Source organism: Neoarius graeffei, chromosome 18 (genome assembly GCF_027579695.1).
Source record: "Neoarius graeffei isolate fNeoGra1 chromosome 18, fNeoGra1.pri, whole genome shotgun sequence".
In the NCBI taxonomy this organism is placed as follows: Eukaryota; Metazoa; Chordata; class Actinopteri; order Siluriformes; family Ariidae; genus Neoarius; species Neoarius graeffei.
Window position 1 is genome coordinate 46,966,458 of NC_083586.1, and position 25,631 is coordinate 46,992,088.

The 25,631-nt window shown below is 40.7% G+C and overlaps 1 protein-coding gene across 1 annotated transcript in view; it reads right to left on the minus strand.

The window, feature by feature from the left end:
- marchf4a (membrane-associated ring finger (C3HC4) 4a) overlaps positions 1-25,631 on the minus strand; it is a 59,996-nt gene that overhangs the window by 2,373 nt on the left and 31,992 nt on the right. Inside the window, exon 3 of the mRNA XM_060898943.1 lies at positions 24,545-24,737. Coding sequence (XP_060754926.1) covers positions 24,545-24,737 — 193 coding nt within the window. The remainder of the gene's footprint in view (positions 1-24,544; positions 24,738-25,631) is intronic.

Sequence of the window (25,631 nt, forward strand, 5' to 3'; positions counted from 1 at the left end):
TTACAGGAGAGAAAGCTGAAGGCTGACCCTGGACTAGTGGGTGTGTACAGTTTGCTTTTGTCACTTTTAATGAGAAATGGTATGAGGAAAAACATCGCTTATCATCCACTATACCATTTATTCAAATCACGTTTGTTTCAAATGGATTTAAGTTTGAGTCACGTGTAAGGTGTCGTGTTAGCCCTTTGACGTCATATTTTCATCATTTTGCCAATAAATGATCCTTTACCCACCAAATGAGCAAATCTGAAGTTTGAACTCTCTCTGTCAAATAGTTTGAGCGATGGTCATGTTTCTGAGGGGGTGAGGGATCCAACATGGTGACCATGAAATTTGACACCTTTTTCAGAGTTTAATATTGAATTAAACCCCAACATCAAGGACGTAGTAGCTCATCTGGCCTGGTATCAAAACAACCATGACTACTAAAACATCAGACAGAACTGAAATGAGACAATGTGAGAGAGGACCAACCTCCATGACAAATTGTTTACAACAGCAAAATCAACAAAGGACTAAATTTTGTTCCCCGAGGGAAGATCGACCCAAAACATCGATCAGAACTGAATTCGCATGACAAATGAGAGCAGAGATACAATTCTAGCCAGAAGAAAATGTTAAGTTGACCTAATTACTAATTTGTTAGCAAAAATTTGACAATACAATGACCAGGTTTTATGCAGAAGGTCTAGTTCTTTCAAATAAAACAATCAGAACTGAAATCCATTGAGAACTGAGGGAGGAGACACGATTTAACTGAAAATAAATTGTTTACAACAGGAAAATCAACAAACAAACGGCCAAGTTTTGTTCCTCGAGGGAAGATCTGCCCAAGACCTCGATCAGAACTGGAATCGGATGAGAAATGCGAGAGGGGATACAATTCTAGTGAGAGGCCTGGAAAATTTGTTAATTTGGCCTAATTACTAACTCGTTTATTAGCAAAAAAATTTGACAAAACAATGACCAAGTTTTGTGCGGAGTGATGAGTTCTTTCAAGCAAAACAATTGGAATGGAAATCCGTGTAAAACTGACAGAAGAGATACGATTTAACTGAATTGTGGACGATGGACGCCATGCCATGGCAACAGCTCACTCATCGGCCTTATGGACAGATGAGCGAAAAAATTTATCCAGAAACCTGAACTTTTCTATGCCTGTAGACTAACAGGTAGAGAAGACAAATATAGAAAAATATTATTCTTGTATATAAATCCTAATCTGACAGCACATGCAAGATGCAAAGATACTTGGATCCACCCTTCAACATGGCCATGTTTGGAAGCCCAAAAATCAAGTCCACCTTAGTGGCTTTGCTCGTCACCAATTAGACAGTCTGGCAACAATTTGTTGAACTACAGCACCTCCAATTTTGAAAAACAGTGATTTGGGGGTGATATTCAGGGGGCTGGAACTCAATGTGGGCATAAACATTTGAACATGTTAATGGTTTCATTTTGAACTAAACTCAAAAATAAAAACTTTACACTCGTTTCAAAGTCAATAATTTGAACATTTTGGAAAATAGGTTTGAAATAACGATTGTATTCAATTATCTTGTCATTAAAGATGCTATAGCATACAGATCATGTTTGTCATGGAATCGGTTCCACCGGAAATGCGACGACAATGTCCATGATCGAAAACTGTGAGTCACAACTTAATGAAATCATGTCAATATCGGGTGTGTCCTCCATGGGCGTTCACAACTGCGATACAACGTCTCCTCATGGATTGGATGATGCATCTGAACACAGCTTGGGGAATGCGCCGCCATATTTGTACCAACATGGCACCAAGCTCCTGCAAGTTCTGTGGAGGGTTCCAGTGGTTCCTGTGGTACCAGTCTGATGGAGACATGTCTGGAGATTATGGATGGTCTGTCGACTGCATCCCATAACCCTCGCAACGTCAGTGACGGATGTTCCCGTATTCAGCATGCCAATGGCACGTTCACGCTGAATGTTTGACAGTCGTGGCATTGCAAATTAACGAATAATTAACCATAAAACCTTGTTTTTCTGAGATGACACTCTACTCTGCTACCGTGAGATCAATTGCACGTGTATCAATAAGTCACGTCACTTGTGTCACGTGGAAACGTGATTTTAGCGTGCAGTGCTCTCACACGTGCTACGTAGGCCCGACCAGTAGAATGAATGTGTGACGTAATGCCCTTGACAATGCATTTAACCATAATCACAACAAGAACTCTTTCAAGAAAAGTTTCTAAACACTATTTGAAAAATAATGAGTGTCAAGTTTTTATTTTTGCTGAGTATACTTCATACATAGTTTATTTATGCCAAATATTGTGATCTGTTCAAAATTCCTTCAAGGTAAAAATATTCTAGATGCATATTGTGGTTTAGACAGTGACATGGTGGTGTAGTGGTTAGCACTGTCACTTCACAGCAAGAAGGTCCTGGGTTCGAGCCCAGCAGCCGACGAGGGCCTTTCTGTGTGGAGTTTGCGTGTTCTCCCTGTGTCCGTGTGGGTTTCCTCCGGGTGCTCCGGTTTCCCTCACAGTTCAAAGACATGCAGGTTAGGCTTACTAGTGGCTCTAAATTGACCGTAGGTGTGAGTGTGAATGGTTGTGTGTCTCTATGTGTTAGCCCTATGATGACCTGGTGACTTGTCCAGGGTGTACCCTGGCTCTCACCCATAGTCAGCTGGGATAGGCTCCAGCTTGCCTACGACCCTGTACAGGATAAGCGGCTACAGATAATGGATGGATGTGGTTTAGACCCTCTGTGGCTTTCAGGCAGTACCACAGACTGGGCCAATGATCAACATCAAGCAACAGGAGATGAGGTTCATGAATGCAAGGACTGTTGAAGGCACAGGAAGCCTTCACTGCTACATGCCACAAAGAGATGGAAAGAGTCTTTGAAGACCCTGAGGATTCATAGAGTTCAGGCACTCATGTAAAGTTGAAGGACTGCAATGTCCTGAACGTATGATGGCAAGTGGTGGACTGGCCTCATCAGAGATGCCTCAGAGGAAGAAGGTGTCTAGATATCGTTTATGCATCCCCATGGTCCAGCTGCATCTTTCCACGGGCCTAGCTGAGAGGACATCTGCTATGTACCACTGCAATATATCCTTTGCATAATGAATGCTCCTAGCACACCAAATGGGAGGCAATACTGTCTGGACAATGAAGACAAGAAAGCATGAGGAACATTCAACTGAAAAGAACATGCACTTCTTGAAACTACTATGAAATACATATGTTTAGTTAAATTAGCTGTAGACTCGAATCGTAGCGCACACAACTGTATGAATCCATTAGATCATTTTTGTTTGAATGAGTACACATGGACTAGCATTATTACCATTGGTGATAGTCAGGGGACGAGAACTTGATGTGGGCATAAAAGCACTTGATATGTAGTTGCAATGCAAGTTGGCCTAGTGGTTGGCGTGTCTGCCTCTCAAGCAGGAGATCAAGAGTTCTACTTGTGGTCCAGTCATACCAAAGACCATCATAAAAATGGTACCTATTGCCATCTGCTGATAGCCTAGTAAACTAGACCCACCCGCCTAGTGGCCAAAAATATTTTTGCCTAGCGAGTGGGTCTAGCCTCGCACCATATCAACAAAACACCCCGGGCATCAAATCGTGCCCGCCAATCACAACGCAAGGTTTTTGTTTGGATTCTTTGGGCGGGCTTTTGCAGGAGTGACGACAAAGCTGCGCGACGCTGGAGAAAGCACAGCAGGAAAGATGGCTACAGGCTAGTGAACAGCGCACGTTTGACTCCGCTTTGGAATCAGTTTTAGAAGAATTAGACTTGGAGTTTTCGTTGAAACATGAGCAGGAAGAGGCTCTCCGCTCATTCCTTTTCAAGAAGGACATTTTCGCTGTTTTGACGACCGGCTATGGCAAAAGTCTGATCTACCAGCTGGCTCCGCTCGTAGCCAAAAGGATGGGCTAGTTTGTGCAGTACGAAGAATTAATAAACAGCTTTGAAACATTACTTTTTGATTGTTTATTTTCCCGTTATTTTAAATTTAAGGGAAATTATTTCACCAAACACCACTAAATAAAAACTCTCAAAAACAGTTTAAGCAAACATTGAAAAACACTTGGGGAAAAAAAAAAGTGTGTATGTGGTACAGACTCCAAACTTGTGGTCATTATCTCCAAACTTCTTAATATCTAGAACCTGTTTATTAATTAATACGCATTTTGAAAAATTATTTATTTCAAGGCCTCCCCCACTGCTTTCTGTCACTCTGACTACGTCACAGTCACTGTTGCGCTGATTGGTCAGAGCGTTGGCCTATACGCACAGAGACAGTTTGAAAGACAGCAGTTTGTTCCTCCCACCCCCATCGGAAATGTCTACAGATCGAGGCCAGACTAAATATTCACATTTAGTCTGGCTTGCCAGGCTAATCTGCTGAAGCACACTGCAATACCGATATGAATAAGGAGTCAAACTCTTGTGGTTACCAGAGGACCAGTCCCCCACTGTAACTCTAGCTATGTGATAGGCGAGAAGCTGAGGGATATAGAAACGGAGATCAGCGCCACCCAATGTGCCTTAAGGGCCTGGTTAGTACTTAGATCGGAGACTGCCTGGGAAGACCAGGTACTGGCATGGGAAGGACTTTGACTTTTTTTGATATGTGGTTTATGAGGTATGACCATAAAGTTCCAAGACTGTTCCTGTCAGGAATGAACGGAGTGCGGCAAGGTCATGTGCATGCACCAGGAGTGAAAAGTAACTTTTGAGTCAGGATGCCACGTGACATGCGTTGTCAACATTGGGATCTGTGTTACACTTGTGCATTTGCAGTTTACACCGACAGCAATGAAGAAATAATCTGGACAAGGTGTTTTGAGTGGCATTCACGCTTCAAGAGGACCAGGATATCATTGGAGAATGATATCCTGCTCCTCTTGTCACAAAAACGCCACTCAAAACACCTCTCCCAGCTCATTTCTTCATTGCCATAGGCTTGCTAAATCATTTCCAGGATCTGTGTTGCTGATTCCCCAAGTTTAACACAGAATTTGATGTTTGCTCTCTGTTCCATAGTAAAATCACAAATGTACATGTCACAAAAATGTGTGTAACACAGGTCCCGATGTTGACAGTGTGCCATCATGCCATTGCTGCACTCCGTATGTTCACAACAGGAACAGTACCAGAACTTTATGATCGTACCTCGTAAATTACACATCATGTATTTCAAAATGAAACCATTAAAATTTTCAATATTTTCAATATTTTATGCCCGTATTGCTATCCCCTGGATATCATCCACAAATTACTTTTTTCCACATTTGCAGGCACTGTAGTTCAACAACAACTTCTTGTCAGACTGTCTAATTGGCAATGAGCAAAGCCACTAGGGTGAAAATTCATCAGAAAAAAATATTGTGTTTAATTGGTGTTTGCAGTTAATTTAAGCATGGGGGGTTGGGGGCTTCCAAACATGGCTGTTTTTGATTTAAAAAGGTTTTTCTCTTGTGGAAACACTTCATACATATATATATATATATATATATATATATATATATATATATATATATATAAACCTATTACCTAATCACAATACACTAGAACAGACAAATTCTGGGGAAAAAAGCCAAATAAATATACCCATTATTGTCAGAATACAGGCGTTTATGGATGCAGGGGTGAGCAGGTGAAGCAAACTGGAAACAAAGCCAAATCGGAGGACGAGAATCGTGGTCAGAGAAATGTGCAGGGGTCGGTCGATCGGCAAACAGAGAAGCATAGATAAAGAGAAAAGACGAGGTTGAAGAGAGCATAAACAAAGTCAAGATAATGAGAAGACAGGCAGAAAGTAAACGGCTTGGTACAACAGGAAAGAAACTGAACAATACTTCGCAAGGTGTGTTTGTGACTGCTGAATTTATATAGGGAAGGTGATTGCAGGATAATTACAGACGGGTGATCTAGTTAGAACTCTGGTGACAGGGGGAGACGCTGTGTATCACGGGAATTGTCGTTTCGAGTGGCCGTATTTGGAGGCTGTTTCGAGTTGGTGCTCTCAATACTGTTACTGACAATTATCTTCATCTTTGAAAACAATTGCAAAAAAGGTGGTGGGGGGCGAGAAAAACATCCATCCAACCATTATCCATAACCGCTTATCCTGTGCAGGGTTGCAGGCAAGCTGGAGCCTATCCCAGGTGACTATGGGCGAGAGGTGGGGTACACCCTGGACAAGTTGTCAGATCATCACAGGGCTGACACACAAACAACCATTCACACTCACGTTCACACCTACAGTCAATTTAGAGCCACCAATTAGCTTAACCTGCATGTCTTTGGACTGTGGGGGAAACCGGAGCACCCGGAGGAAACCCACACAGACACGAGGAGAACATACAAACTCCACACAGAAAGGGCCCCGTCGGCTACTGGGCTTGAACCCTGAACCTTCTTGCCATGAGGCGACAGTGCTAACCACAACACCACCATGAGACAAATGTGATACTACTTAACTATGAGACATTCAATAGTTCAAATTGTATAAAGTGTAAGAAACAGGACCAGACCAGGCAAAATTTCCCCTTGCCAACCTTAGATCTTGCAATAAGATCTTCAAAGGAGGCTGTGTCTGTCATCAATTTGAACCGTTCTGTAAAGCTCAGCTTTATGTGACTTTTCCCATGTCTGTGGATAATTCTTATTGCCAGGACAGACTGTTTTAGACAGCCCTGGTGACAGACGGTGCCTGTCTCCTAATAGACAAAGTTGTGGGGGATTCTGGTAATGGCGTGGCCAACCACTTTCCAATAGTCTTAATAATTTGTTTTTAAAAAGGGAAAACAAGTGGGCATTCCCACATTAAATGGAGGTAAGAGCCCATGGCATTCGTACATTTCCAGCACTGATTGATTGTCCTTCATGAATCCAATTTTATGAAGCTAAACTGGTGTGTAATAATATCTATTATTCTACATATAGGACACTTTTTCGATGGAATAAAAACGTGTTCTATTCCCTTCTAGTGGGTTTCATTCATTTGGTTTGATAACATGCAATATTGTTAGCATATCGCTTATCCTATGTGTATTAAGTCACTCTACCCAATGGAGAATGAGCGTTGAATATGGTTTACAATATTGCATGGTTGTCAAGACAACATGACGTCACACATCAGAGATGTAATAATTCCACGCTAGTGAGCGATTGTGACAATTTGTAAACAAACATGGCTGCCAGGTTTGCTTCATTAAATATGGAAGATTTTGAGAGAATTTTGAAAGAGAAAGCTGCGTTGAACACCCAAATGTGTATGTATAATAATAATATTGGCTGGCTTTTTTTTGTGGTATATCAGATATATTCCATTCAGCTAGCCGTCTTCAACTTGTTCAATATCATGCCAGCTGAATGGAATATATCGGATATACCACTCAACGCCAGCCAATATTATTTAAATAATATCTGTGAATAACCTTATAATGTGTAAATCTGCTGAATACACCCCACACTGGCCATCCAGCATTAAACACCACCTTTTCCCACGTGTCCTCCCCAATGTATGAATTCAAGTCTCTTTCCCAATCTTGCCTGAACTGACCACAATGACCATGACATCATTTTGTAAAATACATGGCTGTGTTGAAGGGTAGACTCAAGCTTTCATGGTCTCTACCTGTTAGTCTAGAGCTATAGAGGAGTTCAGGTTTCTGGATTTATTATTTAATTCAAGATTAAACTCTAAACATGTTGAACACGGTGTCAAATTTCATGGCCACCATCTTGGTTTCCCAACTCCCCTCAAAAAATAGTTGTAAAGCACAAATTATTTGACAGAGAGAGCTCAAACTTGAGATTTGTTCATTTGGCATGTAAAGGAACATTTATTGGTCGAATTAAGAAAATCAAACACCAAAGGGCGTGGGAGATTCTGGAATTATCAGGTGTGTTCAAACTTTTTGTAGCCAGAGACCACTTGTAAAGCAAATTGGGCTGTTTCACAATCACGGTTGTCTTTTTGAATAACACCAACTAACTCGTGCAACTCGGTCCAGTACGTATACACTAGAGCTTCTTATCCCTTATTTTTACAGGGACACACCAGCCCTACCTACAGCACTAATGTCTCTTATAAATTCTTATAAATATGATTGTAAGAGTCAAATGCAGCTCAGTTTTGACCTTGTGGTCATTTCATTTCATCTACTTTAATCATTACACTTATATTTTACTGGTTAAATTCAGAATCACATTTTTAGCACTATTTTTTTCTTTGGGACGTACACTTTTACTTTCATTCACAATAGAAAGATATTTAAGTGGAAGTTACATTGTTTTGTAAACTAAGTGCCTCTGACAGGGTCCTTTGTCTGTCAAAAATGTCCTCTCTGGAAATCACTCACTATATGATGAGGTTGTAAATTATTCATCTCATCTCATTATCTCTAGCCGCTTTATCCTGTTCTACAGGGTCGCAGGCAAGCTGGAGCCTATCCCAGCTGACTACGGGCGAAAGGCGGGGTACACCCTGGACAAGTCGCCAGGTCATCACAGGGCTGACACATAGACACAGACAACCATTCACACTCACATTCACACCTACGGTCAATTTAGAGTCACCAGTTAACCTAACCTGCATGTCTTTGGACTGTGGGGGAAACCGGAGCACCCGGAGGAAACCCACGCGGACACGGGGAGAACATGCAAACTCCGCACAGAAAGGCCCTCGCCAGCCACAGGGCTCGAACCCGGACCTTCTTGCTGTGAGGCGACAGCGCTAACCACTACACCACCGTGCCACCCGTTGTAAATTATGTTTTTAAGAAAATATTTGTCTCTTTTGAAGTAGAACACTGTCATTGCTCAGGACAGATGCGAGACACATTTGCAGCAGAGCTTCACAGGTGGTTGAAATATGAGTCTGTCAAAAAATGTCCTCTCTGGAAAACCACAAGGATTGTGGTCACCACTTCAGTTGTTATTCCAGTTACCACCATGTACAAACATCACTGCACAGGACTTGAAAATTTGTACTTAAAATCACAGACATTTCAACAGTTTTTGTGGCCTCATAGACGCAGAAGCCACTATGTCATCGTGCTGTAAGAATGTAAGAGTGTAACAGTCACGCACTGTGTATGCGCATACTGGTGTTCCTATTAAAATGGCCGGTGAGTGTATACAATTCAGTTCACCATTCAAAATAAATGGACTAGACCAGGGCTTTTCAAAGTGTGGGGCGCGCCTCCCCTAGGGGGCGCCAGAGTTCTTCGGGGGGGGCGCAACATGAGGAAAAATAAACCAGAATAAGTTACGATTGCGGACATTTAGCGAACTTCAGCTAGCCTTTGCCAGAGACAAAATGGATGGATTTTTAGTACCTAAAGCTACAGTGAGTGAGGAGACAGAGTCTGGGCCAAGCAAAAAAAGAAGGAAGTATGACCACGATTATTTAAAGTTTGGATTTGCATGGACTGGATCTGAAGATGCTCCACTGCCAGTGTGTTGTTTGCCAAGAGGTGCTAGCTAACGATGCTATGAGATGTTTAAAATGTGTAAAACAAGATGTTTTAAAAAAGCACAGATGTTTAAAATGTGTGAAAGAAAAAAATAAAAATGTGTACAACACCCATTTTTTTTTTTTTTTTTTTTACATACGAATGGAACATTAAGTATAGCAACAACAAAAATTGTAAGGGGGGGGGGGGGGGGGGCGCTGTTGTTTATTTGCTCTCTGAGGGGGGGGCTGACTCTCCCACACTTTGAAAACCCCTGGACTAGACTAAAGAAATCGCTTTAAGACATGTTTAAGCTTATTACTGAGGGAAAGTGCGTTCCTATTTTAAATATACTCCAGGTTGTCCCTCTTTCCTCACCTTCTTCAGCCAGTGGTCCCATGTGTGATGTAGATGTGACGCACTTCTGCGTTGTTACAGGAAGTTGTTGAAAAGAGTATTGAGACCACTGAGCTCTAGCGCCGGGCCATTTCTGGGAAATAAGAGTTTGGGTCATGGCAACAGTGTGTGTATGTCAGCCTCAGTTCTGAGGTTTCAGTTTCGAAAACTGTAAGAGTAGAATGATATAAAGTACAGACACTTGGTATATTTTACTTCTGTGATTTTTAAATTGTTCATTTTTGGATTACGCTTCATTTTTGTGGCTATTGCCTCATAGAGTAAATATATATATATGCTATATTTACTGTATGGACATGGAATCAGAAAACAATTTTATTTATAAGCAGTAGCCACATGGACCCATAGGGTACCTATTTTCACTTCCTATAAGAAAGTGGGTCAATTTTAGAAATACACTATATGCCTCTTCTCACCACAAGCAACACACCTAGTATACGACCTGCCGCTCTGACATTCTGCGCAGTTCATTTCCATTTCAAAAGGTCATTTTTGGCATCAGAGAAACACAAACATCTGAGGTTTGATTTTTGGACTATCTTCTTCTTCCTTTGGCTGCTCCCATTAGAAGTTGCCACAGAAGACCATGATGATCCACATATTTGATTTGGCATTGGTTTTACACTGGATGCCCTTCCTGACACAACCCTCCCCAGTCTATCCAGGCTTGGGACTGGCGCCAAGTACACACTGGCTTGTACAACCCCAGTGGCTGGGTATTGTACCTAATCTGCATATCTTTGGACTGTGGGTGAAACCGGAGCACCCGGAGGAAACCCATGCAGACATTCACACAGAAAGGCCCCTGTCAGCTGTGAGGTTCAAATCCAGAACCTTCTTGCTGTGAGGCGACAGTGCTAACCACTGCACCACCAAACTATTGTGGACCCAGTAAGTACACCCTGACTGTGAAACAGCCCTACTGGGTTCAGTCAGAAGGATAAATTGGCTCCAACTCTAGAAACCAAAAGCAACCTAGACTGTACTATAGGGTGCATCAGTTGCCCCCTAAAAATGAAAAATTCCTCCGATCATGATGCATTTTTGTTTTTATGTTCCTTTTGGTAAGAAAACACACTGGGTGAAATATTTTGACAAAATTCAAAAGTTTAATGGTGGCACCAGGAGCTCAAAGTTATGGAAAAAGCTGCTATTTTATGACAAAATTTTGATCACTTTTCATGAAACATTATGGCACCTTATAGAGTATACCAGATATCAAATGCCGCTTTTCCACTACCAACGCGGCTGAGTTGGGCTGAGTCGAGCTGAGTGGGGCTGTTGGAGTTGCATTTCGACTACAACCACGCTGAACCGTGCTGGCTGGAAGTGGGTGGACACATTGGGTGGAGTTAGCGAAAGTGGGTGGACGTCACGTGATGTCGTTAGGCGGCGCAAACAGTGACATCAGTGACTTTTAAGCGGTAGTCTCACGACCCGGATAGTAAACAATAAACATGGAGGACATGGAGTCATTAGTGTTGCTGGTCTTGGTGCTGTGGCTTGTTGTCACCAACAACGCCAACAGATACTGGCAAGAGCGTATAGATGAGACGAGGCGCATAAGGCTTCAGAAATTCTCGTAATTCGTAATTCTTCCGGGTTTACAGATCCCAGCGTGCTCGGGGGGCGTGTGTGGGCATGTGAGGAGACACCTCCTCACCAATCAATGCACAGGGGAGTGTCTCCTCACGCCCCTAGCCCCACTCGGCTCGGTTTGGCTCGCTTCAGCCCCACTCCAAAACCGTGCGAGTTTTGGGTGCTGAGTAGGGCTGAAGCGAGCTGAGTTGTGCTGCTCTGAGGTAGTCGAAACGCGAGCCGTGTCGGGCTGAAGTGAGCTGAAAAAGGGTAGTGGAAAAGGGCCATTAGATACACATTTTTAGTACATATTCTAAATATATTATCAAGCACAGTTTGAGTTTTAGCTGTTCATTGAATCATTGTTCAACTACTTTTAAACAATACAAATGTATTATGAATCACATGAATGCTTCTCAATCCCTTGCAAAGGTTCTTAACATGATCTCTGGCTCACAAGAAATCAATAAATGGAGTCCAACATTGTGATTCAAACCTTACGCGAAAACATAAAATAAGCGTTTTTTGGCAAAAAATGAACCTCATGGTGCCACCATTAGACTTTTGAATATGGTCAGAAAATTTTACAGGATGTCTTTATTGGTGAAAAGGAACACCCAAACAAAAACGCATCAGATTTTATGAAAGTGAGGGCAACTGATGCAACCTACTGCACTATTACTATTTATAATGTCAGGATCACTAGGCTTGGAAAAAAAATCTAATCACTTTTCTCTTCAAATGTATGCCATCAACCAGAATGTGTTTGTAATCCAAAATATGCTTGTCTAGCTTCGTACTGGAGTTATGAGGCTAATGTTGCTATCAAGTAAGGAACACAATTTTAGTTTCCAGTTCAATATTATGCATGGTGAAATCATCACACACACACTTCAAGCTTTGCTTATGTGGTTTCTGACACACTTTTATTTATAAAAATGGAAACAAGGATGTCACAGCGCTTAAAAAAAAAATAGCTACGGGTATCTTGAAGCCACAAACGCTTTCTTCCTCGGCACATAGTGTGAAAACAAACAAAAGACTCATGTAGCCTCAGGTTTGAATCCTGAATTGGATTTAGATGATAATATAGTTCCAGTTTTATGCTTATCCTTATATTTTATGCAACTTTTCATGTGCAAATGTTTCTACTAACTATCAAGTTAGTAGAAACTATCAAGAAACCAAACCAAATTACATCATTTGACTGTGTGATGATTTATGCTAAAACAGTGATTATAAGATTGTTAGCATCATTAGCTTTGTATCTCCAGTACGAAAAAAAAAGAGTAAGACTTTCTTACTAAATTGGGTAAGAAATAAAAACTATCAAGAAGTGCTTAATAGAAAGGAGCCTCCTGATTTCTTAGTTAATCTCTTTTTCTCTCTATCAATCACACACCATCCTTCTAAATAAACCCCACAGAAAGGACTCCTTGTCTATCAGGTAATCTCGCTGTCTCTCTTTCTCCCTGCATGCTGGACTGCGGTCTTTCTCATTACCGGTGGAGAATCTGAGCTGCGTATTGATTTAACAAACACATTTCGTCCACTAAAGCTGGGAAAATGGAAAATGAGGCTGACTGGAGGAAGTGCTAGAGGCGATGTTTGAATTTTGATCAGCGAGTCATTTCCAGAGTCTGGCGGCTTCACAACTTTCTATTCTGTCTATCACTTTCTTCTGTCCTCCACATGGTAACTATAAATTATTCTTGCTTGTGGCGAACCAAATTAAAATGATACGTCCGGGGCGTAATCAGGCTCAAAACATTAAATGGCTTCCACATTTAGAGGTGTGCTGTCTCAGCAGGTACTGTTAAAGGGAACCCAATTCTTTCTTTGTGTTTCTAAATAAAGAGCCTGTTCTCCTGAGCATTTTCCGAACAGCTTCATTATAAAGATTCTTCAACATTTCAGCAGCGTTACAGTGGATTAAACATCATCTTAATGACGTAAAGTGGGTGGTTTTTTTTTCCCCTGCTACTCCAACAACTGAACCCCAACTGTCTGTCAATTTGCAGTGCATAGCTTATGTTTTCTCTTTTTCTACAGTGATGACTCAGGCTGCCTTGTAATGCCCTTTTAATAGGCGTATCAGACGCTTGCGGGCCGTGCTGTGAAAATTATGCATGCAGATGGTCATCTAAGTTTCCAAATCTGCCACTGCTTAACTCTTGAATATTTTCTATCGTGAATACTACCATTAAAAAGCTTATAATCTCTGCTTTCCAAATAAATTTATCTCGTTAAAATCTGTTCAGTACTTTGGGAGTAACAGCAGGTTGAAGTTGGTACAACAGAGTTCACTCCCTGCTCGTGGGACGTCGGGAAACTGCTGGTGCTTTTTGAGTCACAGGAAAGCAGTCAGGCTCTCTCTCTCTCCCCTGATCGATTTCCAACTGGATTACTCGTGAATATCAATCAGATAACTTTTTTATAGGGATGTTCTCTAGCTCTCGTGGTTTCTGATTAAGTATTCAGCAAAATTTTCCGTCTGCTAGTTTTGATGTTATGCTTCACGGGAGACTTTGAAGTGAGTTTTCATAGCTTTACCTACTTATTTTTTCAAATTGAACTGAATATAACTGTAGTTGTCTCATCTCATCTCATCATCTCTAGCCGCTTTATCCTGTTCTACAGGGTCGCAGGCAAGCTGGAGCCTATCCCAGCTGACTACGGGCGAAAGGCGGGGTACACCCTGGACAAGTCGCCAGGTCATCACAGGGCTGACACATAGACACAGACAAACATTCACACTCACATTCACACCTACGGTCAGTTTAGAGTCACCAGTTAACCTAACCTGCATGTCTTTGGACTGTGGGAGAAACCGGAGCACCCGGAGGAAACCCACGCAGACACGAGGAGAACATGGAAACTCCGCACAGAAAGGCCCTCACCGGCCACGGGGCTCGAACCCGGACCTTCTTGCTGTGAGGCGACAGCACTAACCATTACACCACCGTGCCGCCACTGTAGTTGTTTTGATGAAAAATATTGAGATCTTAGTGGTCGGAATGATATTTTTAAAAATTGGAAGTCAGAAACACAAGTGTCAATTTCAATTCAATTAATTGGAATTGTTTATTGGATGTGGATCAGACAGTTTTTTTGAGGTTAGCCTTGAAAGCTGTGAATATTATCATTTATATTCTTTAATATAACACTAGTAGGCCCTACTTTTGAGAAATACAAAGGCCTACAGAGCACAAAGAGGGTATTAGAAATAATCTTTTATTACTTTTTTATTGAGTGTACTGATTTAACGTTTAAAAAAAACCTAATTAGCATTTATTCGCATTTTTTTTTTACTAATTTTTCAAAATTTGTATTCAGTATACAACCATCTATGTGCCTGCCAATTTCTGTGTAAATATCTTGAAAAATAGAAAAGTTATTAAGAAAAAACATTTGATCTCATTGGTTAATGAGGCCCATTTTGGACCATGTGATCCTCATACAGAATTATGATTATATTACGGCAGTTTTCTTAACATTAAGCCGTTTCTTCAATCTTTGATTTGTAATATCTCAAGAACGGATAAACATATTTTAATTCTGTAAAAAGTATGTTGTTTAGCATTCAATTCTGAATTCAATGAGAGCAGTTTCAAGCAATTTGGATTGAATTTTAATTTTCACCTGATATGCCTACTTTACTTTAACACTGCCTTGATGACTTCGCTTTGGGGTTTCCTTTGTTTTGAGGAACTCCCATCGCCATTTTAATGCCTCTTCTAGCAATATTGACTCATCCTACGTGACGTCACGACAAATGCGGCTGCCATTTTGGACATGAACTACCAGTAGTCTACCACAGCCAACAACGAGGAACGACGGCGAAGCATCGAAAGGAATATAGCCATCAAAGAAAGTTTTTACTTTCAGCAAGACTTCCATCATGCCATTATATTGTTGTGCACCTGGATGTAGTAACCATCAACACACAAGGCAAGATTTATCATTTTATCGGATCCCGACAGATGCTGACCGACGGAGAAGATGGATAGCGGCCATTAACAGGAAAGATTGGCAGCCCTCGGCATACCAACGCTTGTGTAGTGACCACTTTGTTGGAGGTAAGATGAATAAAATTAGCCAGAAAAGGCATTACATTGCTGTTAACATTTTGTGGCGGCGAGTGTGTAACCAAATAGGTTAAAATAACCCATTGTAACCTCTTTGTTCTTCTGTAGTAGCTATTAGCTAACGACATTAGCAAATTTATAACGGGCCATGTCTCAACAGACTAAGAAGTTATTTCAATGACATTTAATAACATTTTGTTTATCCTGAGGACCGACATTAAATGAAAATGTGAACAAACCTTAGCTGTAATAAGATGGCGACCACCGGCTCCAGGGACGACCCGCTGATGTAGGCATGTGACCCAGCCTGACACAAAATATTTGTAGGCATCCAAACTCTTATATGCTTTCAGATCAATACCTGTGTATGGCGATGGGTTTTTAACGACATAGGTATACAGATCATGTGGGCCGAAGTCAGGTAAAGACGAGGGCTTCGTGTACTTCCGAACGTCAGTGAACAATCCTGGTGGAAGCAGGTAAACGTCGTTCTCTAAGCCTGCTAACCTCAATTTTTGCAAATACCTCTCCCTCTGCTCGCCCTGTAAATGCCCTACGTCGCTGGATAGTGAAGGTGTTTTCTGCATCTCGCTCCTTTTTCTTTTATGTTTTTCGTTTGTCGTCTTCCTCGCATTCAAACTGATTCGAACCGAAGTCCACTTCATGTCCAAAATGGCGGTCACGTTTACGAAGGTCACGTGAGTGGGAAGGGTCAATATATTCATTCACCTTCACCTTCTTTGTCCTGGTATGGGTTGCTGTTGAATCAGAGTCTATCCAGAGGACACTAGGCGTCAGATAGGAATATACCCGGAATGGGACCCTAGTCTATTGAAGAGTGCAATACACACACATTCACATCTCTGGGCAATTTAGTGTATCCGATCCACCTACTGGCACATTTTTGGAAGGTGGGACGAAACTGGAGAACCCCACATAGATACAATGAGAACCTGGACAACTCTAATAACCTGAATTTAGGACCAAACCCAGGACCGTGGATCTGTGAAGCAGTAGCACTACCTGCTAGAACACCATGCCTCCTAGAAAGCTCTCTAGCTAATGCTAAGTATAAATGCCAGTTAGTGTATTTAATCGTATAGCATAAGTTGTATTTCATCATTTTTCTCTTTTTTGTAATTCTGACTCACCAGCAGCTCAATCATCAGCTAATAGGATGACTCAGGCTGTGTTCCAATACAGTTTTAACACTCCTTTGTCGACTCCCCTTTGGTGTTTCCCTAGGGGATTCCCACTGCCATTTAAGGCTTGTTCTAACACTAGTAACATTTCAAGAACATAACACTTCATTTGTATTATAATTGTGTTCAGAGTTAAAAAAAAGACCATGACTAAAACTCCTTTTTATATGGTATGGCCAAAAGTATGTGGACACCTGACCATCACACTCTCTTATGTGCTTGTTGAACATCTCATTATAGATTTATTCCTCACTTTGCTGTGATAATAAGCACCATTCTTCTGGGAAGGCTTTCCACTAGATTTTGGAATGTGGCCGTAGGGATTTGTGTTCATTCAGCTACAAGAGCATTAGTGAGCTCAGGCTCTGATGTCGGATGAGGAAACCTGGCATGTAGTCAGCATTCCAGCTCATCCCAAAAATGCTCAGTAGGGTTGAAATCATGGCTCTGTGCAGGACACTCGAGTTCTTCCACTTCAACCTTTGCAAACCATTTCTTCATGGAGTTCACTTTGTTCACAGAGGCATTGTCGTGCTGGAACAGGTTTGGGCCTCTTAGATCCAGTGAAGGCAAACTGTAATTCTACAGCATATAAGACATCCTATACAACTGTGGGCTTCCAACGTTATGTCAACAGTTTGTAGAAGACACATATCACACATATGGGTGTGATGGTAAGGTGTCCACATACATTTGGCCATATGCGACAAAATTTTCCCATCCTCCTCTCTATCTCTTGTCGAGCAACAAAAGGGCTTGAACAGGTCCTGATCTCCAGCCCTCTTTCTCAGGGTTGCCTCTTCTTTACAATCCTACACTCACACTTCACACCACCAAATTTAAAGACATGGGCTGCACTCACAAGTTGTGTTTTATGCAACTCAATGCTCAGGTCTGGGTTTCCCAAAACGCTTCACACCACCAAGCTTCATCATGATTAAATGGTAGAGCAAGCATCACACTGAAAACGCTCTCTACCAGTTTTGATACCTACAGTAGCTCATGCAACTTCATTATGTTTTCTGCAAGGTAGTTAGCATGCTATGTAATTAGCACATACCTGAAATGGAAATTTGACAAATATGCAAGGACTTCTTGCTCCACATTGACTTTCTTCTGCAAATGGCCACTCTTAGGCAGCAGAGGTTTACATTCCTAGATAATACTTTGTCAATTCAACCTCCTTCACTACAGACAGATCAAAACCTAACAGCCACTTAATGATGAATTCGTTGTGAATAAACTTTAAATAAACTCTGCATAACACTTCTGAGTAAAAAAAAAAAAAAAGAGCCCCATTATGAAATTGTCATTAAGGCTAACAGTGACTAACAGTACTGTAGACTGATTAGCATCATAATCTTATTATACAATTAAAGATAATGATTTAACAAATGAAATGATGACAAATCATTTCATTTGTTGCATACCTTGCATACAAAAAGAATATTATACACAATATATCCAAAAGTACCTACAGTGGTGCTTGAAAGTTTGTGAACCCTTTAGAATTTTCCATATTTCTGCATAAATATGACCTAAAACATCATCAGATTTTCACACAAGTCCTAGAAATATATAAAGATAACCCAGTTAAACAAATGAGACAAAAATATTATACTTGGCCATTTATTTATTGAGGAAAATGATCCAATATTACATATCTGTGAGTGGCAAAAGTATGTGAACCTTTGCTTTCAGTATCTAATAACTGCAACTAAACGTTTCCGGTAACTGTTGATCAGTCCTGAACACCGGCTTGGAGGAATTTTAGCCCATTCCTCCGTACAGAACAGCTTCAACTCTGGGATGTTGGTGGGTTTCCTCACATGAACTGCTCGCTTTAGGTCCTTCCACAACATTTCGATTGGATTAAGGTCAGGACTTTGACTTAGCCATTCCAAAACATTAACTTTATTCTTTTTTAATCATTCTTTGGTAGAATGACTTGTGTGCTTAGGGTCGTTGTCTTGCTGCATGACTCACCTTCTCTTGAGATTCAGTTCATGGACAGATGTCCTGACATTTTCCTTTAGAATTCGCTGATATAATTCAGAATTCATTGTTCCATCAATGATGGCAAGCCGTCCTGGCCCAGATGCAGCAAAACAGGCCCAAACCATGATACTACCACCACCATGTTTCACAGATGGGATAAGGTTCTTATGCTGGAATGCAGTGTTTTCCTTTCTCCAAACGTAACGCTTCTCATTTAAACCAAAAAGTTTTATTTTGGTCTCATCCGTCCACAAAACATTTTTCTAATAGGCTTCTGGCTTGTCCATGTGATCTTTAGCAAACTGCAGAGGAGCAGCAATGTTCTTTTTGGAGAGCAGTGGCTTTCTCCTTGCAACCCTGCCATGAACACCACTATTGTTCAGTGTTCTCCTGATGGTGGACTCATGAACATTAACATTAGCCAATGTGAGAGAGGCCTTCAGTTACTTAGAAGTTACGTGACCTCGTCGACTATTACACGCCTTGCTCTTGGAGTGATCTTTGTTGGTCGACCACTCCTGGGGAGGGTAACAATGGTCTTGAATTTCCTCCATTTGTACACAACCTGTCTGACTGTGGATTGGTGGAGTCCAAACTCTTTAGAGATGGTTTTGTAACCTTTTCCAGCCTGATGAGCATCAACAATGTTTTTTCTGAGGTCCTTAGAAATCTCCTTTGTTCATGCCATGATACACTTCCACAAACATGTGTTGTGAAGCTCAGACTTTGATAGATCCCTGTTCTTTAAATAAAACAGGGTGCCCACTCACACCGGATTGTCATCCCATTGATTGAAAACACCTGACTCTAATTTCACCTTCAAATTAACTGCTAATCCTAGAGGTTCACATACTTTTGCCACTCACAGATATGTAATATTGGATCATTTTCCTCAATAAATAAATGACCAAGTATAATATTTTTGTCTCATTTGTTTAACTGGGTTCTCTTTATCTACTTTTAGGACTTGTGTGAAAATCTGATGTTGTTTTAGGTCATATTTATGCCGAAATGTAGAAAATTCTAAAGGGTTCACAAACTTTCAAGCACCTTGAAAGTATTAGTGGACAATATAAATTATTCTATCCACATTCACTGGATATGAGCAATCGCATGTTCTGATTGGCTACTCTACTACTAGGATATCAGCTAATATACCATGAGTCAAGAAAAACAAAATGGTGGAGCGTGTTGGTGAGCCAACCGAGGATGAAATAAAAACTCTACTTGAAAACAAAACACCAAAAAATACAAAAAAAAAGCAACAAAATATGGAATAAGAGTATTTGATGGTAAGAATGTATCTTTTTTATTTTTCAAGAATTATAATTATAGCATATTTCACAAATTGCTACTGTCATTTCACCAGTTTGTTTACATTCTAATTGGAAACTATTTTGTCGGACGTTTTGTATAAAGTTTTTATTTATCAAATTTGCAAAAAATAAAAATAAAAATGCTCTGTTTCTCAAAATCCAGTGAATGTGGATAGAATAAAACAGTTATTCCACTCAATCTAGTTGTACATGCCTTATAGCCAACTTGGTGCTACATGCCATGTTGACTATCAGCTCATGTACGACTTGATTTCGTGGAATAACTGTTAAAGTTACTAGCAGTAATTTACTACAAATTCAGCTAAATATTTATGTGTATCTGGGTTTGAAATAAGTATATTGGTTATGGCAAAAAAAACCTTTTTTGTCACACTTGTGTAGTGTGATGACATCAGCCATGCTGTAATAGATGGCGCCCTCTGTCTCTATGGAGGAATAACAGATGACTTAATAGAAAATCCAACAATTACAGACAGGTAAGTATTACTGGAAAATACAGCCTTCATTAATTGGATCTCGATTTCTCTCTCTCTCTCCATTCATACACTCTATATAGTCACTCGCAATAATGTAGTGATGCATCACAGAAAGGACCCCTGAAGGACAGAGTCATTGATTTCTCCCTCTCACATACATGTACACACACAGATTATTCATAGAAACCACTTCTTGCATCCAGTCTTCCATCAGCACTAATAAAAATATATTATTATTCTCTTTAATCTGCCAAAGGAGTGTGTAACATCCTCCACTCTCAATCCAATAGCTTTGCCTGATCTATTCAGGCGTGTCTGTCATCCTAATTGAGGGAGAGTCTTTTTCTTCCATCAGTGCGTGGGTATTATAGCCTCGGCCTCTCAAGCCCTCGCCATATTTCTCATCCGTTTTTATGGACCGTCTGTGACACGACGCTACAGAACAGTGACTCTGTCAAAGCCTCATAATTCACAAAGCTGTCAGAGAAGAGCATGGTGCTGAAGAAGCCATCGCACGCATGCCAGCTCTTTTATAGTGGCCTGTGGATTATGGGGCAGCCTTTTATTGTAGCGATTATGTTCGAGGAAATCTTCTCCATGCTCAGGTTGAGCCATTTGTCAGTCTTTCTTTCTCTCTGGCTTATCTTCGCGTCCTGTTTATCTCTTGCTCTATAAACATGCAAATAGCTCTTGTCACAGATCTCACAGCGAAGCAGATTCACAATTATCATCTGACACTTTATTAATCAACAATTCTATCATTTAATTAGGAGCGAAGCTTCTCTGAAAGAGCCACTCGGAGAGGAATAGAGTGATAGCATGAGCGACTTTTCTGTCATCCAGGCTTTGGACTATTTTGTGTTTTTAATGTCCATTGGGTGGATTATAGCTGGGCAATCCTGGGTACTGAGAGCAAATGAAAAGAAATATATATTCTACTCACATTCACTGGATATGAGCAATTGCGCGCTCTGATTGGCTGCTCTACTACTAGGCTATCAGCTCATATATCGTGAGTAGAGAAAAACAAAATGGCTGAACGCATCAAGTTGGATACATCACTTTATCAAGTATTTAAAAGAATAGCTAAAAGAATATAGTTTTTGTTTTTTCCTCCCCAAATATCGCCTGTTCGACACTCCAGCCCAGTTGGTGGCGGTAATGCACCTTTAAGTTGGTTTGCCAACCGACAAAAAACCCTAAAGAAGAAGAAAATGGCAGCGTGTGTTGCTGAACCAATCGAGGACAAAATAAAAACTCTACTCGAAAACAAAACCCCCCAAAATACAAAAAAAGCAAGAAAATATGGAATGAAAGTATTTGCTGGTAAGAACGCATCTTTTTTTATTTTTCAAGAATTATTATTATCGCATTTTTCACAAATTGCTCCTGTCATTTCACAGGTTTATTTACATTTTAAGTGGAAATGATTTTGTCAGACATTTTGTATAAAGTTTTTATTTATCGAATTTGCAAAAAATAAAAGTTCTGTTTGTCAAAATCCAGTGAATGTAGACAGAATGAAACAGTTATTCCTCTCAATCTTGTCGTACATGGCTTATAGCCAACTTGGTGTTACACACCTCGTCGGCTATCAGCTCATGTACCACTCGATTTCGTGGAATAACTGTTTATATATATAAATTTAAATATTTCTCAGGGCTATCAGTTATCTCATTCTCATCTCATTATCTCTAGCCGCTTTATCCTTCTACAGGGTCGCAGGCAAGCTGGAGCCTATCCCAGCTGACTACGGGCGAAAGGCGGGGTACACCCTGGACAAGTCGCCAGGTCATCACAGGGCTGACACATAGACACAGACAAACATTCACACTCACATTCACACCTACGGTCAGTTTAGAGTCACCAGTTAACCTAACCTGCATGTCTTTGGACTGTGGGGGAAACCGGAGCACCCGGAGGAAACCCACGCAGACACAGGGAGAACATGCAAACTCCACACAGAAAGGCCCTCGCTGGCCCCGGGGCTCGAACCCGGACCTTCTTGCTGTGAGGCGACAGCGCTAACCACTACACCACCGTGCCGCCGCTATCAGTTATATTCTGCATATATATTTTGAAAGAAAATATTATTCCTTCAAATAAAGATTTTTCCTTTCAAACAAAGACAAATGGTTTATCCTTTTGTTTAACTGGACATTTTATTCAATATGTCTAAATGTATTTGACACAACGAGATCTGCTCTTTTTTTTTAAATAGAGTGCCAATACTTCTGGACTTCTGCTCTACTGCTCTGGACATGTCGGAGATCAATTAGCTTCAGCATTCCTTGAAACATTAATGTGCAGGCTGTGAAGATCTGACTGAGCAGCAGAAAATTCGAGCTCTGCTCAGTCTAGACGAGTCTGTCTGCACATTTAAATTCTGAGATGAGAGAATCTGGCAGCTTTTATGTAGAAATATCTCAATTATCCATAGCCAAGAATGAAGCCGTTCAATAACGCCCACGGTCTTGTCTTCTTGTCTTGCTTTTTTCCAGGAGATTTTCATGCTGTCATATTTTAAATGAGCCTTTTGCGTACATGTGTTGTTACCATCCCAGTGATGCTCCAGGGGACAGTTGGACCAACATGCCTTAATTAAGGTGGTTTTAGCTGAAAAGCAGCTGAGACATGACTTTATGCTAACACCAAAGATAGTCCTACTTTTTTCTTTGGGGTAAATGTTACAGAAAGTTACTACCAACTTGCAGTTTGGATATATACTCAAGATGAATATCTTGTTGACGGCAAGTCGTAACCTCCTGGCAGGTGCAAGCAAGCAAGTTTAGGGTGAAAATCTCTTGGAACTTGGAAGCACTACTCTGTAAAGATTAGTGTTGTAGTACTTGAGACTGGTCTCGAGACCACTTTTTGAAGGTCTCGGTCTCGTCTTGGAATCGACTGCATTTTTACTCCATCTCATCTCTGCCCCAGATATAGAGACTCTGTCAACTCTGTTATTTCAAGATGGATCAAGACCACAATTGCAGGGATTTAACTAAATTCCCTATGCGTTGTCTGATTTACACTATATTGCCAAAAGTATTTGCTCACCCATCCAAATTATTGGAATCAGGTTTTCCAATCACTTCCATGGCCACAGGTGTATAAAATCAAGCACCTAGGCATGCAGACTGTTTTTACAGTTTGGAGCTGCCCCTTCCTCTTCCAACATGACTGTGCACCAGTGCACAAAGCAAGGGCCATAAAGACATGGCTGACCGAGTCTGGTGTGGATGAACTTGACTGGCCTGCACAGAGTCCTGACCTCAACCCGATAGAACACCTTTGGGATGAATTAGAGCGGAGACTGAGAGCCAGGCCTTCTCGTCCAACATCAGTGTGTGACCTCACAAATGCGCTTCTGGAAGAATGGTCAAAAATTCCCATAAACACACTCCTAAACCTTGTGGACAGCCTTCCCAGAAGAGTTGAAGCTGTTCTAGCTGCAAAGGGTGGACCGACGTCATATTGAACCCTATGGATTAGGAATGGGATGTCACTTAAGCTCATATGTGAGTCAAGGCAGGTGAGCGAATACTTTTGGCAATATAGTGTATTTGTTGACATTGTTACTGTGATTGGATGGAAAACTTCTTGCTTCAAATGACACCAATAATGTGATTCATTACGGATTTGAAATTTTTCTTCCTGTTAACAGCTGTCAGCCCTCCCTCACCTCCTTCATACCCACTGGTCTGGTCCTGATCTTGACTCAGTCTCACCCTGCCTTGGTCTTTGTCTTGACTTGGTCTCAACCCCTCAAAGTCTTGGTCTTGTCTTGGTCTCGATACACTTTGATCTTGATCATGACTTGGTTTTGGTTTAGGTGGTCTCGACTACAACACTAGTAATGACATTAATTAAAGATTTCCTTTGGGGTTTAGCTACCCCATGGTGCTGGATAACACTTGTGAAACCTCACACATGAGAGAGAAAAAAAACCCCACACGCGCCAGCTCCTTGACTTACCGATGCACACCAGGTCCATAAAGCCGTACATGGCATAGCAGATCTGGAAGAGCAGGTCCTGGCGCTGCCACTTGGCTGAGGGACTGAGCGAAGACCACACGAGCCATGAGATGCTAGCGATGAGGAAGAGCGAACCGAGCACCGCCGCTGCAATCTGCACCTTCTCGATCACCGTCAGAGAGATCGCCTGCCACTGCATGGACAGAAAGACAGACACATGCACCAGTTTAACAACCCGAATACACAACTACAAACAGCTACAACCAAGATGGTAAGGTAAGTTGTGCAAATATATCAGTACTCAATAAATGATAGAATACTTTAGACAAACAGAAATAATCTCAGCTCATCTTTAGTAAGAAATGCTTAAGCATACAATTTACTCAATTCACAATTTGATTCGGTTCATGGTATTGGGTTCAAAAATTGATTTTCCCATGATATTTTTGAAAAACATTAAATGAAGAAAATTTTATTATTCAAAAAATGCAGCATTTATTTTGCTCTTCTTTTTCAACTTAAATATTCCTTTTGTTAAATTAAGAAAAGTTTAATTTTCTAAATAACCCAAAAAATATTATTTACCCACTTTTGTCAAGGTTGCAGTAAAATATAACAGCCTATTAACTAAAATATTCATTTTAGTAAAAATGAAAAAAGTTAATAATAAAGGCCTTTTTCTTGATAAACATACGAACATTTGTTCTCCCTCCATTTCCTTCTCTTTTATTTATCTTTCAGCAGTCTATAAAAAAAGAGCTCTGGATTCTTGTTAAATCTATTTGTATAGTCAATCACACAACAGCTTTTCCCCCTTTTTAAAAAATGTTTTTGTGTTTTTGCAGCATTAGAGTAGCGTTACTTCTGCCTATGTTGAAGTCACATGCATTCCCGCTATTGTATGTTATATCTGTACTCTGCTGTCTAAACAGTGCAATTACAGCGAAGAAAAGCTAAGAGATACAGCCTGATAATCATATCACGATTCATTTTATATTTCACCTATTCGAATCGTCATGAATTTGTATTGTGATTTATCGTTTCACAATATATCGTTACATGCCTAGTAATATTTTATTTATAAAGT